Raw genomic sequence first — 15,217 nt, 5'->3', positions numbered from 1 at the left:
AAAAACCGGCCCGGCAAAGAGCTCCGTGGCACCTCCAACCCCCTACCTGAGTGTGTGTGTGTGTGTGTGTGTGTGTGTGTGTGTGTGTGTGTGTGTGGGGGGGGGGGGGGGTGGGGGAAGCGAGCGCGCACTTTGCCAGGGCCGGTTGTGGTTCGCAGTCCGGCCCTGATGGGAGCTGGGTCATCCAGAGATTATGAAACGGCAATACAATACATTAGTTTAATATCTATTTTGATTTATGAGCAAGTTAAGAGGACGAACACTTGGCAGAGATGTCTCTGGGTTATTGATCGAAATGTCACTGTGGCTAGCTATGGAGTGGGTTTGTAGAAATTCTTTGACTGTAAGAATCTCCCCCTGGGGCACCGCCACATTGCCAAAAATTAAGGGCAGCTGGGGTAAACCCATGTCTCCTGCTGCTCCATCCAGCTCACCAGCCCGGCCCCCGGCCTAGAAAGGGCAGGGTATCCCCCCCATACTTTATTTATTTTCAGCACTGAATGACCAAGCTCTAAAGTGGCGCGGGCACATCTTTGTTGATGTGGTGGTAGTCAATCAGATCTTGCCTTTAGATCTCTCAGCACTGTGGTATCATACATACCTAAATATTTTAACTTAATTTCTCAAACTACTGATCAAATTTAAACCAAATCGCAAAAAGCCCACTTGATGTACTAACATCTTGCTTTGTGCTACATTTAGTGTAATTCTGCTCAGCCGTTTTTGTTTTGTGATGGAACTGCTCTATTTTCCTAAGGAAAATTGCATGCGGGAACTCTTGTGAAGATTTGTCATGCTTGCGCCAAAGTTCTTGGCAAACCTCAATTTCCTACGGAAACATGGTTCCAACTAAAACTACCTAGTGGCTACCTTCACTCCGTAATACACAAACATGCATATGTGCTTACATACACACACCGAGAACAGTGCCCTTCTGATGCAAGGTATAGACCTAAATATTTACACATATGTACATACCTTATAATGATGTGTTTATACATAGACCTAACTATGCGTGTAAAGATGTAAATATACATGCATAAGATAAATACAAATACCTGTGTGTGTGCGCGTGTGTGATTGTGTGTGTGTGTATATTATCGGTCTGTCCTCACTGATATATGTCCATCAAAAGATTACAAAGGCCCCCAGTCCTACTCTGCTCTCTTCCCATATCAGCCTTCTCTCCTTCCTTGGATGTTTCAATGTCTCACTGATCGTTGATCTTTCCAGAATTAAAGAGCCCTTTTTGAAGAGCCCATGAATGCCTCGGTCTGCCTGCCTCCAGCGTGAGTAAAACCCAGCTCTTAGGAATGTAGCAATTCACAAATCTGTCTCAGGGAAGGGGCTCCTCTTGCCTACCTCAAGACCCTTGGCTTCCAATATGGTTCACACTACTGATCGTTGCTGAAAGATGCTGTCCCCATCGCTCTCATACTACTTAACTCTGTGGTAAAGGCAGTAGCCCTTTACCACTTATGAAGGTAGCACGTGGGGCACCCCTTCCAGTTCAAAGAGACCGCAATTCATGAGCGACATGTAGGTCATGGTGGACAGGCATCATCCATGTTCACCCATGACTATAAATCGGCACCAGGATTCCAGATATCTTTGCAGGTCATGCACTTGGGGTAGAGGTGTACTTTTGCCACCATGCAAAGAACTTTTCAAGCCTAATACATATCATACCCTCACAGCCCCAACAACCAATTCCCTGGACCCATTGAAAAGCTCAACACCCAAATGGATTCATAGTACTCGAACAATGACTACTTAGGGCCCTTTAATAGCCCATAAAACATAAAAAAACTACTCCTAAGTTAGGGGAAATATGCACTTGTTACGGCTCAACTCCTCTACCAAATCAAGGAAACTTCCTCAGTAAAATAATTTTGCTACCGTACTCATCTTACTGAATGACGCACTAGAGCTAGTTTGGTGAGCTTGTCTAGCCATTCCCTCCATCATTCTACAAGTAGAAACCCAAAGAAAGATACAAAGGAAGCCACAGAAACTAGATAAGAGCACTAAAGAACATTCCAATTCAGAAACTAACAGAAGAACTCTGGAACATGGCCTACTCCAACAAAATGCCAAAATACCCTGATCCCATTGCTAACCTCTTCCCTCCCCATTCGCAACCTAAAACTAAATTTGTGCTCCTTTGCTGCAACAACTGTCTCTTTACTTAGGTGGTTAGACTTTCTACACCCTCTTGGGTTTCCATCACACTAGTTCTTTGTACCAGTTCACTGGGCTTTCTCATGAATCAACATCTCAACCTAACATGCCACCTTGGCATGATCCTTCCATTTTTAGCTCCACCTTCTTTGAAAGCTAAAACTGTACATGTCTCACTTAAACCTCATGGCCACAATTCAGCCCTGCCCTGAGCCATTTGGATGGAGGAAATGGAAGGTTAAAAGGCAATCCTAAATCCACTCTGGCACATCTAAAATAGTATTCCATGCAACTGCACCCCTAGTCATGGGAGCCAGAAAATAAACCCACATCACACATATTCTAAGTCACCTCTACTGGCTCCACTGAAAGCATCAGTTGACTTCTAGATGTATTGCTTAACTAATAAAGTAATCTTTACTGGCCAACTGGGTGGGGGGGTAGCAGCCATTATTCACAAAGATCATAAGTTTATGACTCTTCCCCCCCGTCCCCCCCCCTTGGTCTTATCTGAGGCTGAGAACCTAGTCATTAAAACAGACACGGACAGCGGTGCTCTAGTACTTGTACTGCTCTACCGCCCCCCTCAAACCATGACCACAGTCCCGTTATCCTTGGGAGAACAGATAGCCTCCCTCGTGACGAACTTCCCGAAAACACTCCTGGTCGATGATTCGAACTATTGGTTCGATAACAAAGCCAACAGAACGGAACAGGCAACGGAACTCCAAGAATTGCTCCTAAACAAAGTGTGGCTCACTGATTAGAGCGGCAGACTCTGAAGCAGAGATCAGGCCCGGGACCAGGGTTCAAGTCCTGACGTGGCAGGGTCTTGGGCTCAATGTCCGCGGACTCGATAATTCTCGCATCAGCGCCTACTCTAATCATGGGTCCCACGCTGCAACTCTGGGCAATAGCTTGCTTAATCTCCACAACGGCCCCTACAACACTGGGATGCCTGGCTTCACCTTGGGGGTGCCCAGGAGAGGCATCTCACAGGGAGAGCCAGGAAGGGTTCCACAGCGTTATACAGCGCCGGGACGCCCCGTTGGGGCAGCTGTGCGCTTTATAAAATACACTACATTACTACATTAACCTGCCTCAGCACATACACTCCCCTACCCACGAAAAAGGTCACAGCCTGGACCAAATATGGTCCCACAACCTCGCACTTTCACTTCTCTCCATTACGCCCTGCATTTGGTCTGACCATTATCTAATCCAGTTTACAATCACCATCAATGGTCACATCAAACCACCACCCCTGGCGGGTGGTGTAACAAGGAAATGGAAAGATATAAACACACCGGCCTTCTTAGACACGTTGACATCTACGCTACCTACAATTTGCAAGGATGTAGATCTCATGGAGAAGATTTTAGATTGGCTCTTAATGGCCACTGATATCCACGTGCCCCCAGTGAAATTCTCCCGTACACGTAGCATGGACGCCCATTAATGGTTCACCTCTGATTTAAAGAATCTAAAACTCGAGGTACGCCAGAAAGAAAGTGGAGAGCAAAATACTGCCTGCAAGACGAGGAGTTTATCTCCGCTCGTAGAAATTACCAAAAGACTATTTTGAAAAGTAAAGCAGACTACTTTTCAGCAAACATTCTAAATTCCCAGAATAAATCAAAGGATATTTTTTAAATAGTAAATGACTTATGTAATAGCGAGAGAACAACCCCTTCTCTGACTCCTACCCAGGAGCTGTGCAACTCACTAAATGATTTCTTCATAGACAAAATAGCTGTAATAAAGCGGAGTATCCAAAACCCGCTCAATCTGGACTCCATAGATGACATCTATTATAATCCACACACACTCGATGCCTTCCCCCTCATCGATTCTAAAATACTTTCAGAACTTCTCTCCTGTGTCAAATCCGGGTCACCCAATGATAGATGCCCACCACACATTTTGAAGGAGGTCTACTCAGCCCTCCCACTGAGCATGATCCCATTCCTAAATGAATCGCTCTCACAAGGCAAGGTCCCCTGTAACTTTAAAAATGCCACGTTGGTCCCACTCGTGAAGAAACCCAGAGCAGACCCCTTGGACCCGGCCAACTATAGGCCCATCTCTCTTCTCCCTTTCTTGTCTAAACTACTCGAGGCCCACGTGTCTATATGCCTGTCTAACTTTATCGAAAACTCTGACTATCTTGAGTCGAACCAAGCAGGTTTTCGCCCATCCCACTCAACAGAAACTGTGATTCTGGCAGTTCAGGATACTCTAAGATCGAACGCGGACAAGGGCATCCATCAGGCCCTGGTGCTTCTTGATCTGTCTGCCGCGTTCGACACGGTTGACTATAACTTATAACTTGTGTCGAGCAGGCCGGCCTCAGATGCCCCGTCCTAAGCTGGATAGCTTCCTTTATCACGAACCGTACACAGTCAGTGAGATTAGGGACATTCACAGCCCCTAGGACACCCTCTTCTTGTGGGGTACCCCAAGGTTCGTCACTTTCACCTCTATTATTCAACTTGTACCTCCGCCAGTTGTTACATTCCTTAAAAAAACGCGAAATCACTATTTTTAACTATGCGGACTACCTCCAGCTAATCATCCCCCTAAACTCCCTGGACTCTGTTGCCGAATTTCAGGCAACCATGTCACACATACAGAGATGGATGAACCTTAACCACCTCAAACTCAACCCGGGCAAGACAGAACTCGTCCTGCCTGGGAAGAGCGAGTTGAGCTGGGGTCGACTTTTCTGGCCACTCGACATGGGACCTCCTCACACTGCGTCCCACTCGGTTAAAAGTCTAGGGGTCACCCTCAGCGCGGATTTATCACTTAAAGGACAGGTGGGTGCTTTCGTGTCCTCTAGCTTTTTCCAACTCAGAAAAATTAAGAAAATAGCACACCTACTGACCCACTCAGCACTCGTACAAGTAGTTATAGCCCTTGTACTCTCCCGTTTGGACTTCTCAAATAGCCTTCATCTGGGCCTTCCAGTAGGCCTCCTAAAACGTCTCCAGATGGTCCAGAACCAAGCGGCCAGACTTATCTGGAAACAACCTAAATGGCAATCAATTAGAACTGGTCTGGAAAAACTTCACTGGCTCCCAGTGGCCCAAAGGATCGCCTTTAAAACGGGATGCACTACTTTTAAAGCATTGCACGGAAATGGCCCCAAATTTATCAGAAATCTGATCACCAACTACAAACCACCGCGCAATCTACGCTCTGCTCATCTTGGCCTTGTAACCATTCCCTCATTAAAAAAAAAAAAGACAAGGAGGAAGCTGTTTCAATTATCTGGCGGCCACCTATTAGAACTCCCTTCCTCCACCACTCAGGCACTACGATAACCTCCTGGCATTTAGGAAATCCCTGAAAACGTGGTTATTCAAGCAGTCCTACGCTTAGGGTTTGTACTTCGTTCCCCTCACAAATAGCGCCATGAAACCCACAGGTGTACGAGCTCTCTATAATTAGTTATTAACATAACATAACTGCCCTACCCAAATGTGAAACTACAACTCGCCTGAAACCTCAAATACTAGGACAAGTAGCTGACTAATCCTCTAAATCCATGTTTTAGAAAAACGAGAAACATCCAAACTGACTTTCCTGCACAGCCCCAAGGCTTTGCAAATCTAGCCCTGATCATGAGACTGAATCGAAATGTTCTGTTCTTATGCATGGGTCCTAAAATCCACCGCTGCAAAATGTATCTGTCTATAATCATTGCCATTGCCTCTTTTCTATCCGCAATCTAAGTTCTATGTATCATTCAATGCTTCTAAGTCAAGCATTCCCCCACCCCCTCAAGTGGCTAGGTCCATGCTACATAAACACTACTAATACATTTTAAATAAATGAAATACTACACTTTTCTGTAGAAGTATTTGCAATGATTTTGTTATGCCTTACCAACTGCATTTGTAAGTCTATACCGAAGTTTTCCTTTTTCACATTAAAGGAGCTTAATTTTCACAATTAGTTAACATTTCAAGCCTTTAGTCCAATTGCGTACTTGAAAATTCACTTTTATGACTTATGCCCTAACACCTAAAGTTTGAGTCTGACCTAGTTGGAGCGATGTTTTCTGGTGAAGTTATTAAATTCAAGTTAGACGCTTTCAGCAAAATGTTCTGCCGTTTTTAACCACTCAGATGCTCATTTGGGTTTAAAATCAAACAGATCAGTTATGTGAACTTGCATATGCTCAGTAGAGAAATCTGCTGGGAGGGAGAGGGATAAATCTCCCTTGTAGGTAAGAAATATCCCCATTGCGGTAGAGGAGAAAGGTCTATGCAAGCTGTAAGGTACTACCAAATGGGCTGGAAATGTATTTTATAAACTATCAAAACAAGTCTTTTAGGACCTCAACATTTCCCCCTTCCCCCCCATGATATTGCCTATTGCATTCCCCTGACCAGTGTGCCCTAAAGTTGATAGATAGCGGAGTGCCCCAAAATGTTTCATGTAACCTATCGTGTATACATTTCCTTCCAGACAACTTCATATATGGGCCACCAAAAGTTACATTGGCAATAAATGTCTTGGTTGTATTCTAAGTTTAAAGCATTGCATACATAAACTTACCACTAGCCTTTTTTCCCTTTACCAACAGAGCCTCGAGTCTGGAGACCCACAGAAACCACATCAGAGGGCCCAACTTTCACCTTCATCCATCTCTAGGACCATGGCAGCAGCAAATGGGTTTGAGGATCTCAAGGAAGCCGTCACTTGTTCAATTTGTTTGGAATATATCAGGGATCCGGTGACCATAGATTGTGGACACAACTTCTGCCGTTCGTGCATCACTCAGTGCTGGGCAGGAAAAACTGTACATTTATTCTGCCCCGAGTGCAGACGAGTATCTCGAGGCAAAGAGCTTCGGCCCAACTGGCAACTCCGAAGCATTGTTGAATTGCTACAACAACAGGAGGAGAATATGTGTGATAAACATAAGCTGCCACTGCAGTTGTTCTGTGAGAAGGAACAGGAATTGATTTGTTTGGTATGCCGGGAGTCCAGGGATCATAAGACCCACTGTGTGAGTCCAATAGAGGAGGCTGCTCAAAACTACAAGGTATGCTCTTGGGCTCTTGTGTCCAACACAAGACACTGCAGAAGATTACAAGGCATGTTTCTGGGGAATAGGTTTGACGTTCATCTGGTCAATTGGGAATACCTGGTTTTGAAACGCACTAGAAAACAGGGCCTCCATTTTCTTTTTCCAAACTATAGTTGTTTGTTGTCCCCACAGTTCTCTGCAGTTTAGTGGCGCATTGTACATTTGATTAGTGTTCACTGGGTTCATACTGTCTGGTACTATTGAACGTTTCTGATTCTCAGAGACTAAGCAACACAGTCACTTTACATTCACTTTGCACATGTTGGTAGTATAGCACGTTCCTAGTCTCTTCGCTAGGATCAAAGACTTGTGTGCTGGGCATGCATTAGATTTTGGAGGTGTATCGCTTTCTTTTTGAACTGAACCTTTTTTGTCTTGCCTCTGTGTGGTTGCAGTACACTGCAGCTTTCAGTATGGTAAATGTTCAAATATTTGTTTTCAGTGAGGGTCCAACATAGGTGCTAGCCTTACAGATCCATGGTCGATTTCATTTCACATCGGATACAGTTGTATGCTATTAATTCTGGGACTGATTAGATCCCTCAATGGTTTTGTCTTTAACTAAAACCTATTTACTCCACGGCTGTGGCCCTATGTCAGAACTACTATATGCATGAAGCTATTCTCAAACCTGTTGCACTGCTAACCTGCACTGTGTACTTCTGTCAACTGCACCCAGTAGTAAGGGATATACTACAAGCCTCACTGGACAGACCCCTGGCACAAATGTCATCAGCCAGACTTTTGATGTGCCCAGCAGAGGGTCGGATACAAGATGTGACCTCTAGTCAGTCGCTGAAACCTACCTTTGTCGGCATCTAACATCCATAGTGGATTGCCTTTTGTTTGTCTGCAGTGGGATGAGACTAATGGTCTCAAAGTTTTACACGAGGCTGGTGGTCTCCTGCACTGGCTCCAATTTGGTTCCTCTGCCATGCCCCGATTTCAAGCACCAATGCTCTAGTCCATATAGCTCCAGGTCACATTTCCTTCAACATGGTAGGCCTGGCATCACGTATACAGGCTACATTTTGATTCTATGAGAATCAAAAAGGGCCTTGACTCCTTACTCAGAAAGGCTGAGTCCAACCAGACTAGATAAACAACAAAAAAGCCAAATTCTGGAATAATTTTTCAATTTTTTCAAAAAGCGCTGCTTTGATTAAAGCAAAAACAACCTGTTTGTAATTAACACCATCAAGGTTTATTCATAATTATGACATGATTATTTTTCATATTAGCACACTATTTGTCGTGCTTGGAAAATACAACATACAAAATGCACTACTGTTTTTATATACAATATATACAAGAATATACAATTTCAAACATACTTAGCCATTCATTCATGCACACTCCTTACAAAACAGTAAAGACAATAAAGAATACAAAAAATACAAAAACAATGCGTCCCAACATCGGTTAGTAAATCAGTCCTAAATATTTCTTTTCATATTTTGACAATTTGTTGCAGTTTGTAATAATCACAAGCACTCTCGTGAAGCCAAATATATACAAAACAGGATTAGGGGTAACCAGATGTTGGACTGAAAGGTGGTCGACGCGTTTCAAACCCCTATCATTAGGGTGGGGTTCTCCTCAGGACCGAATGGTTCTGAAACAATAAAGATTGCTGGGTTTAGCGCAAGTGTCTAGAACATAGACAGCTAACTACAAAAAGGGATCAACTCCCTGTGCTCCAATGGGGTCTCCTACCTTAATCCAATAGTCACAGCGTAATAGATAATAGGCAGTGAAGTATCCCAAAGGTATGGTATGGTATTTCCCACAAACGTGATAACAGCAGCTGTGCAGAAAAAACGCGACAACAATTACAGGTGTGTCACATTTTCCCATACTTTCATTCTGTACTTTCATTCTGTACACATGCGGATCGTGCGGGGGGCACTGGTACTTACCGGCTGTGATGCAGCTGGCTGCTCGCACAAGATAATGTAATGCGTCTGCTCCTTTCCTAAAACAATGGAGCGAGAGGCGCGTTAGATGTCTGGCGCCCTGAGCGCCACTGTTGTGATCAAAACGCAATGCGGGGTCACGTACCAATGTAAGCAAGAAGTCTTGACTCCTTCTCCTAGGGCGGCTTGTCAGATTGAAACCGCTGTAGTCCTCGAGTCCTCGAGTGGAAGTGTCTCTACTTCCTGGTTGTTAACAGGTCCCAGGGTTTTCTGGGATATGTAGTTTCAAGGGAAGTATACCAGAACTGTGAAGCAAAACCAGGCCTGGAGTGGATGTTATGATGGTGATTGTCGCCTTAGACTGTGGGCTTATAGATTTCCGAAATTTCGTTTAACCCCCGCGTGGCGGTGTTGAACCTCATTATAAGCATTGCCTCTCGTTGAGACAGTTGGGCATCCAAATCGCCGCCCCTCGGATTTTTTTCAATTTTGGACAGAACGGTCCAGCGGAGATCAGTATTTACATGATTACACTTAGCCCAATGATTGACCAAAGGGGCATTCTCCACTCCCCTGCGGATACGCGATTTGTGTTGCGTGATCCTACTCCTGATTTCTTGCGTTGTTTTTCCAATATAAACTAGAGGGCATGGGCACACTATGGCGTATACAACGTTCTTGGACTTGCAATTAGTAAAGATGTCATGTTTCCAATGAACATCATCGAACGTAAAAACTGAGTCCTCAATAGTCTCTGCACAGCAGGTGCATGTACCGCACTTATGGTGTCCTTTGGCTGGAGGTAATCCGAACAGACTTTGTATTGTCGGTGCCTTAATAGTTGGTAGTGCCGCCCTGACAACGTAATTGGCCACACTTTTGTCCTTTTTATACGCGAAAAGTGGTGGCACTGAGAAATCTTCGTGCAAGTTCTTAAGCAGATGCCAGTTGGACGTGATGAGCTTTCTGTGTAAATTTGACGCTGGACAGAAGGTGGTAACACATACCATCCTTTTGACGTCTGGTTTGGTCCTTTTGACCAACAATGTCTCTCGGGGAGTCCACCATGCCCGTTTGAGGGAATTTTTTAAAAGTTTTTTGGGGTACCCTCTCTGTATAAGGCGATCTTTTAGAAGTTCTGCGTGTTTGAAATATTCTTCCTTCGTGGAGCAGTTTCTGTGTATTCTCAGAAATTGCCCATAGGGCCCATAGGACAAGTACTGTTTCAAACTGCGGGGGTGGTTGCTGTATACGCCATAGTGTGCCCATGCCCTCTAGTTTATATTGGAAAAACAACGCAAGAAATCAGGAGTAGGATCGCGCAACACAAATCGCGTATCCGCAGGGGAGTGGAGAATGCCCCTTTGGTCAATCATTGGGCTAAGTGTAATCATGTAAATACTGATCTCCGCTGGACCGTTCTGTCCAAAATTGAAAAATCCGAGGGGCGGCGATTTGGATGCCCAACTGTCTCAACGAGAGGCAATGCTTATAATGAGGTTCAACACCGCCACGCGGGGGTTAAACGAAATTTCGGAAATCTATAAGCCCACAGTCTAAGGCGACAATCACCATCATAACATCCACTCCAGGCCTGGTTTTGCTTCACAGTTCTGGTATACTTCCCTTGAAACTACATATCCCAGAAAACCCTGGGACCTGTTAACAACCAGGAAGTAGAGACACTTCCACTCGAGGACTCGAGGACTACAGCGGTTTCAATCTGACAAGCCGCCCTAGGAGAAGGAGTCAAGACTTCTTGCTTACATTGGTACGTGACCCCGCATTGCGTTTTGATCACAACAGTGGCGCTCAGGGCGCCAGACATCTAACGCGCCTCTCGCTCCATTGTTTTAGGAAAGGAGCAGACGCATTACATTATCTTGTGCGAGCAGCCAGCTGCATCACAGCCGGTAAGTACCAGTGCCCCCCGCACGATCCACATGTGTACAGAATGAAAGTACAGAATGAAAGTATGGGAAAATGTGACACACCTGTAATTGTTGTCGCGTTTTTTCTGCACAGCTGCTGTTATCACGTTTGTGGGAAATACCATACCATACCTTTGGGATACTTCACTGCCTATTATCTATTACGCTGTGACTATTGGATTAAGGTAGGAGACCCCATTGGAGCACAGGGAGTTGATCCCTTTTTGTAGTTAGCTGTCTATGTTCTAGACACTTGCGCTAAACCCAGCAATCTTTATTGTTTCAGAACCATTCGGTCCTGAGGAGAACCCCACCCTAATGATAGGGGTTTGAAACGCGTCGACCACCTTTCAGTCCAACATCTGGTTACCCCTAATCCTGTTTTGTATATATTTGGCTTCACGAGAGTGCTTGTGATTATTACAAACTGCAACAAATTGTCAAAATATGAAAAGAAATATTTAGGACTGATTTACTAACCGATGTTGGGACGCATTGTTTTTGTATTTTTTGTATTCTTTATTGTCTTTACTGTTTTGTAAGGAGTGTGCATGAATGAATGGCTAAGTATGTTTGAAATTGTATATTCTTGTATATATTGTATATAAAAACAGTAGTGCATTTTGTATGTTGTATTTTCCAAGCACGACAAATAGTGTGCTAATATGAAAAATAATCATGTCATAATTATGAATAAACCTTGATGGTGTTAATTACAAACAGGTTGTTTTTGCTTTAATCAAAGCAGCGCTTTTTGAAAAAATTAAAAAATTATTCCAGAATTTGGCTTTTTTGTTGTTTATCTAGACATTTTGATTCTATGGCAGGACTGGAGATTTCGGATTAGGCTGTACTTTCTCAATTTATTTTACTCCAGCAGCTTTTATAAAGTCCACATTTAACCATAAAACTACATTTCCCATGATGCATAGGGAAAATGGAAAACGAAAGAGTCCAACGGAGGTAACCAATCCAGAGCGAGGACATCCAACAACTTCCCTTGGACGCTCTACCCTCTTTTTTGGCTGCTACAGCAGCATCAAGGTAAGTGTTTTTAGTCTCCCTTATGACTTGATGCTTATTGTTGTGAGTGTCGAGTACTTGCCTCTGATTGCAATGCGTGAACAAGCGTTTTCCCTTTCAGAACGGCCGCATTGGCTCTGTAGGCTCTCTCTGCGCAGTGAAGCCCTCCCGCTGCTAGGGGACCGCACGCCCAATGTTTTCGCTCATTCAAAGCGTTTTACCCCCCCATGGAGCCGACGGGTCTTTTCCGCCTGTGGCTATCGCCTAGAGACTTGCTTGGCTGCGCGCCATTACACACACGTGGGGAAAGTTGTTTTAGGAATTAATTAGCATTTTAACTCTTGGGCTGATTCTCTTGAGAGCCCCTGCCTGGAGCGGGACACCCGTACACTGGGTAAGACATAAGCTTGTTGAAGGGACCATCCCAGGCAGGATATTACTCTAGACACCAGAAGAGAGCAGTGGTCCCAGGGCTAAGCCCTCTAAATTAGGATCCTCTATCTATTTTATACTTATGAACTACACTAGGGTTTTCCCTACTCAGATACCTTTGTCTACTCATAATTTCTAGTTGCAACAGACTATGGCAGACTTTGAAGACTATTATGAAGAGGAGGAGGAGGAAATTACCTACTTACTGATTGATGATCACTTTTGCCAAGTAATAGATTCCTCCATCCTTAAGGCGGTTTCTCAACTGGTTGTGCCCCTGGAGAGGAAATTAGACCAACTTCAGCCACAATGCCAGCAACCCCTTGAACTGAAGGAAAATGTATTGGGGCTAAGAACCCCCAACCTCCAGGTCAGCCATCCACTAAAGCGATAGAAGCGAAACAAAAATGTTCTGACGATGTTGGAGTGGATACAGACACTTTTGCTCGTTTAAAAAAGGCATTTATGGATGCCCAGCCCCACTAAGCCCAGCCCAGTAAGCCATTGGAAGCTCTGGCTGGACCCTCTGGTTTCACAGATGATTTGCCTACGAGCGACCCAGATGAGTCACCCCAGACCTCCGATGGGGATTCAAGAAGGCCATGGTGCCCAGCAAAGATGGATCAGATGATCCCTGAAACAGACGATGACATTCTCAACCCTGACTATCTCCTACACCGAGGTCAGTGGAGTGGGTTACAGCCCCTAAGGTAGCAGTCTACATGGCAGCCAGACTGCTTAAACCGCTAGATAAGAAGACAGAAGTTTTCTAAGAGCGGAATGCCCATGACCAGCCTTATATGGGAAAGTTGCAGTCACTCCAGAGGTGGACCCTAAAATGGCCGCCTTCTTGGCTAAGTTTATCCGTGACCCCAAAAAAGGCATTGACTTCTCGTGGAAAGCATGCCAGGATAAACTCCTGGACACGGCAGGCCCCCTGGCTAAAATCCTAGACATGGCCAAAGATTCCAAGGCGTCGGGCACCCTTATTTTCCCAGACAGCCTCTCTAGCTAGGCCCAAAGGGCGATTTATTTTTCTAGGGAACGCCAATGCAGCAATCTCTACGGAGCGTCTCTGCTGAAAAAAATAGACCCCAAGTTGGAGGAACTGACCACCTCAGAGGCTGGTCCAGTGGCAGAGGGTAATTTCTTTGGAGATTCCTTTAAGGAATTGGGCAAATTTGTAAATACTTTTCATTAGCTGGATAAGGCCCAAACATCCATAAAGCACATCTTCACCCCGTGTGTTTTTAGCACAGCCGGTTGTGGCAGGGGGCGCTTGACCGGCCGTCCCTACAACAGCTCTTCTACAGTCGGCTGAACCCCATATAGGACAGTGGCAAGATCCAGAAAAATTCTGAAACGTTTACCCCACCAGATTATATCCATACCACAGGGGTGGCAGAGGAAGAGGAATCTGTTCCTACAACAATCAGCAAGGTAAGAGTTCAGAACTGGGGGGGGGGGTGTGAAACGAGGGGGAAGACTGTAGCTTTTTCTACTTGACTGGTCTTCTCTAACCTCAGATGCCTGGGTTTTACAGACTGTCAGGGTTCCAAATAGAGTTTTTTGAGTCACTGACCCAACCGATTCGCCTAAAACCCTTGGTTTCCCCAAAGGATCAGATGGAGCTACAGGAAAGTTTTGGGACTTTTGCAGAAAGGAGTGATCCTTCACTCAATCAATCAAATAAACTTTATTCGGTTTCACAAAGGAAAACCATAAAAGTTAAAACCTGCAGATACATAAAAATCTGATCCTTCACTCAATCGTACAACCTTGGGGTTTTCTCAGCAACCTTTTTCTAGTGGAGAAACAGGATAGGGGCTATCGCCCAGTAATAAACCTCAAGGAGTTCGAGTGGCTAATTTATCGCCACTTCAAGATGGAGGGTATTCACCTTCTCAGAGACATTCTGCAAAAACAGGACTGGATGGTCTGCTTAAGACTCATACCTTACGATTCCAATTTTTCCTCCTCAGACATTTTCTCCAGTTCCATTGGAATTCCCAGATCTAAGAATTCGCCGCCCTTCCTTTTGGTCTATCCTCCGCTCCACGGTGCTTTACCAAGGTGATAAAGCCAATGGTGGAGCACCTGAGATCGGATGGGGTAAAACTGATCTACCTGGACGATATTCTCATTATAAGTCCGTGTCCCCAACGCGTGCTCGTCCAACTGCAACAGACAGTAACACTTCTAGAGTCCTTGGGGTTTGTGATCAACGAATCCAAATCAACCCTAATCCCTTCTCAGTGGATGTAATTCCTTAGATTCATGATGGATTCTGTTGACGCGACTTTATACCTTCTGTCTCGCAAACTATCCAAGATCAGACACAAATTGAGACGTACACTAGCAAGACCCACAATATCCTTGCGCCACCTAGCCAGAGTGGTGGGCCTTCTATCGTCCGTACAGGCTATATTCCTGGGCCCCCTTCGTTACAGGGCCCTTCAATGCCTCAGGTTATCATCTGCGCAAAGGCCTCACCTACTCTCAATTTGTGCCTCTCTCAGAGGAGGCCAAAACAAAGTTGCGGTGGTGGATCTCCCACATGGAAGTTTGGCATGGCCAGGCCATCTTCGGCTCCCAGCCGACCTGGTAATAGAATCGGATGCCAGTGGTACCGG

At 45.0% G+C, this 15,217-nt stretch overlaps 1 protein-coding gene across 1 annotated transcript in view; it reads left to right on the top strand.

Annotated features, from left to right (window-relative positions):
* The window catches only part of LOC144773117 (E3 ubiquitin-protein ligase TRIM39-like), a 391,830-nt gene that overhangs the window by 59,003 nt on the left and 317,610 nt on the right, over nt 1–15,217 (top strand). The window contains exon 2 of the mRNA XM_078657975.1: nt 6,776–7,237. Coding sequence (XP_078514101.1) covers nt 6,848–7,237 — 390 coding nt within the window. The 5' untranslated portion in view covers nt 6,776–6,847. The remainder of the gene's footprint in view (nt 1–6,775; nt 7,238–15,217) is intronic.

This window comes from Lissotriton helveticus, chromosome 1_1 (genome assembly GCF_964261635.1).
Source record: "Lissotriton helveticus chromosome 1_1, aLisHel1.1, whole genome shotgun sequence".
Classification (NCBI taxonomy): Eukaryota; Metazoa; Chordata; class Amphibia; order Caudata; family Salamandridae; genus Lissotriton; species Lissotriton helveticus.
This window is presented reverse-complemented; position numbering and strand designations above follow the sequence as displayed.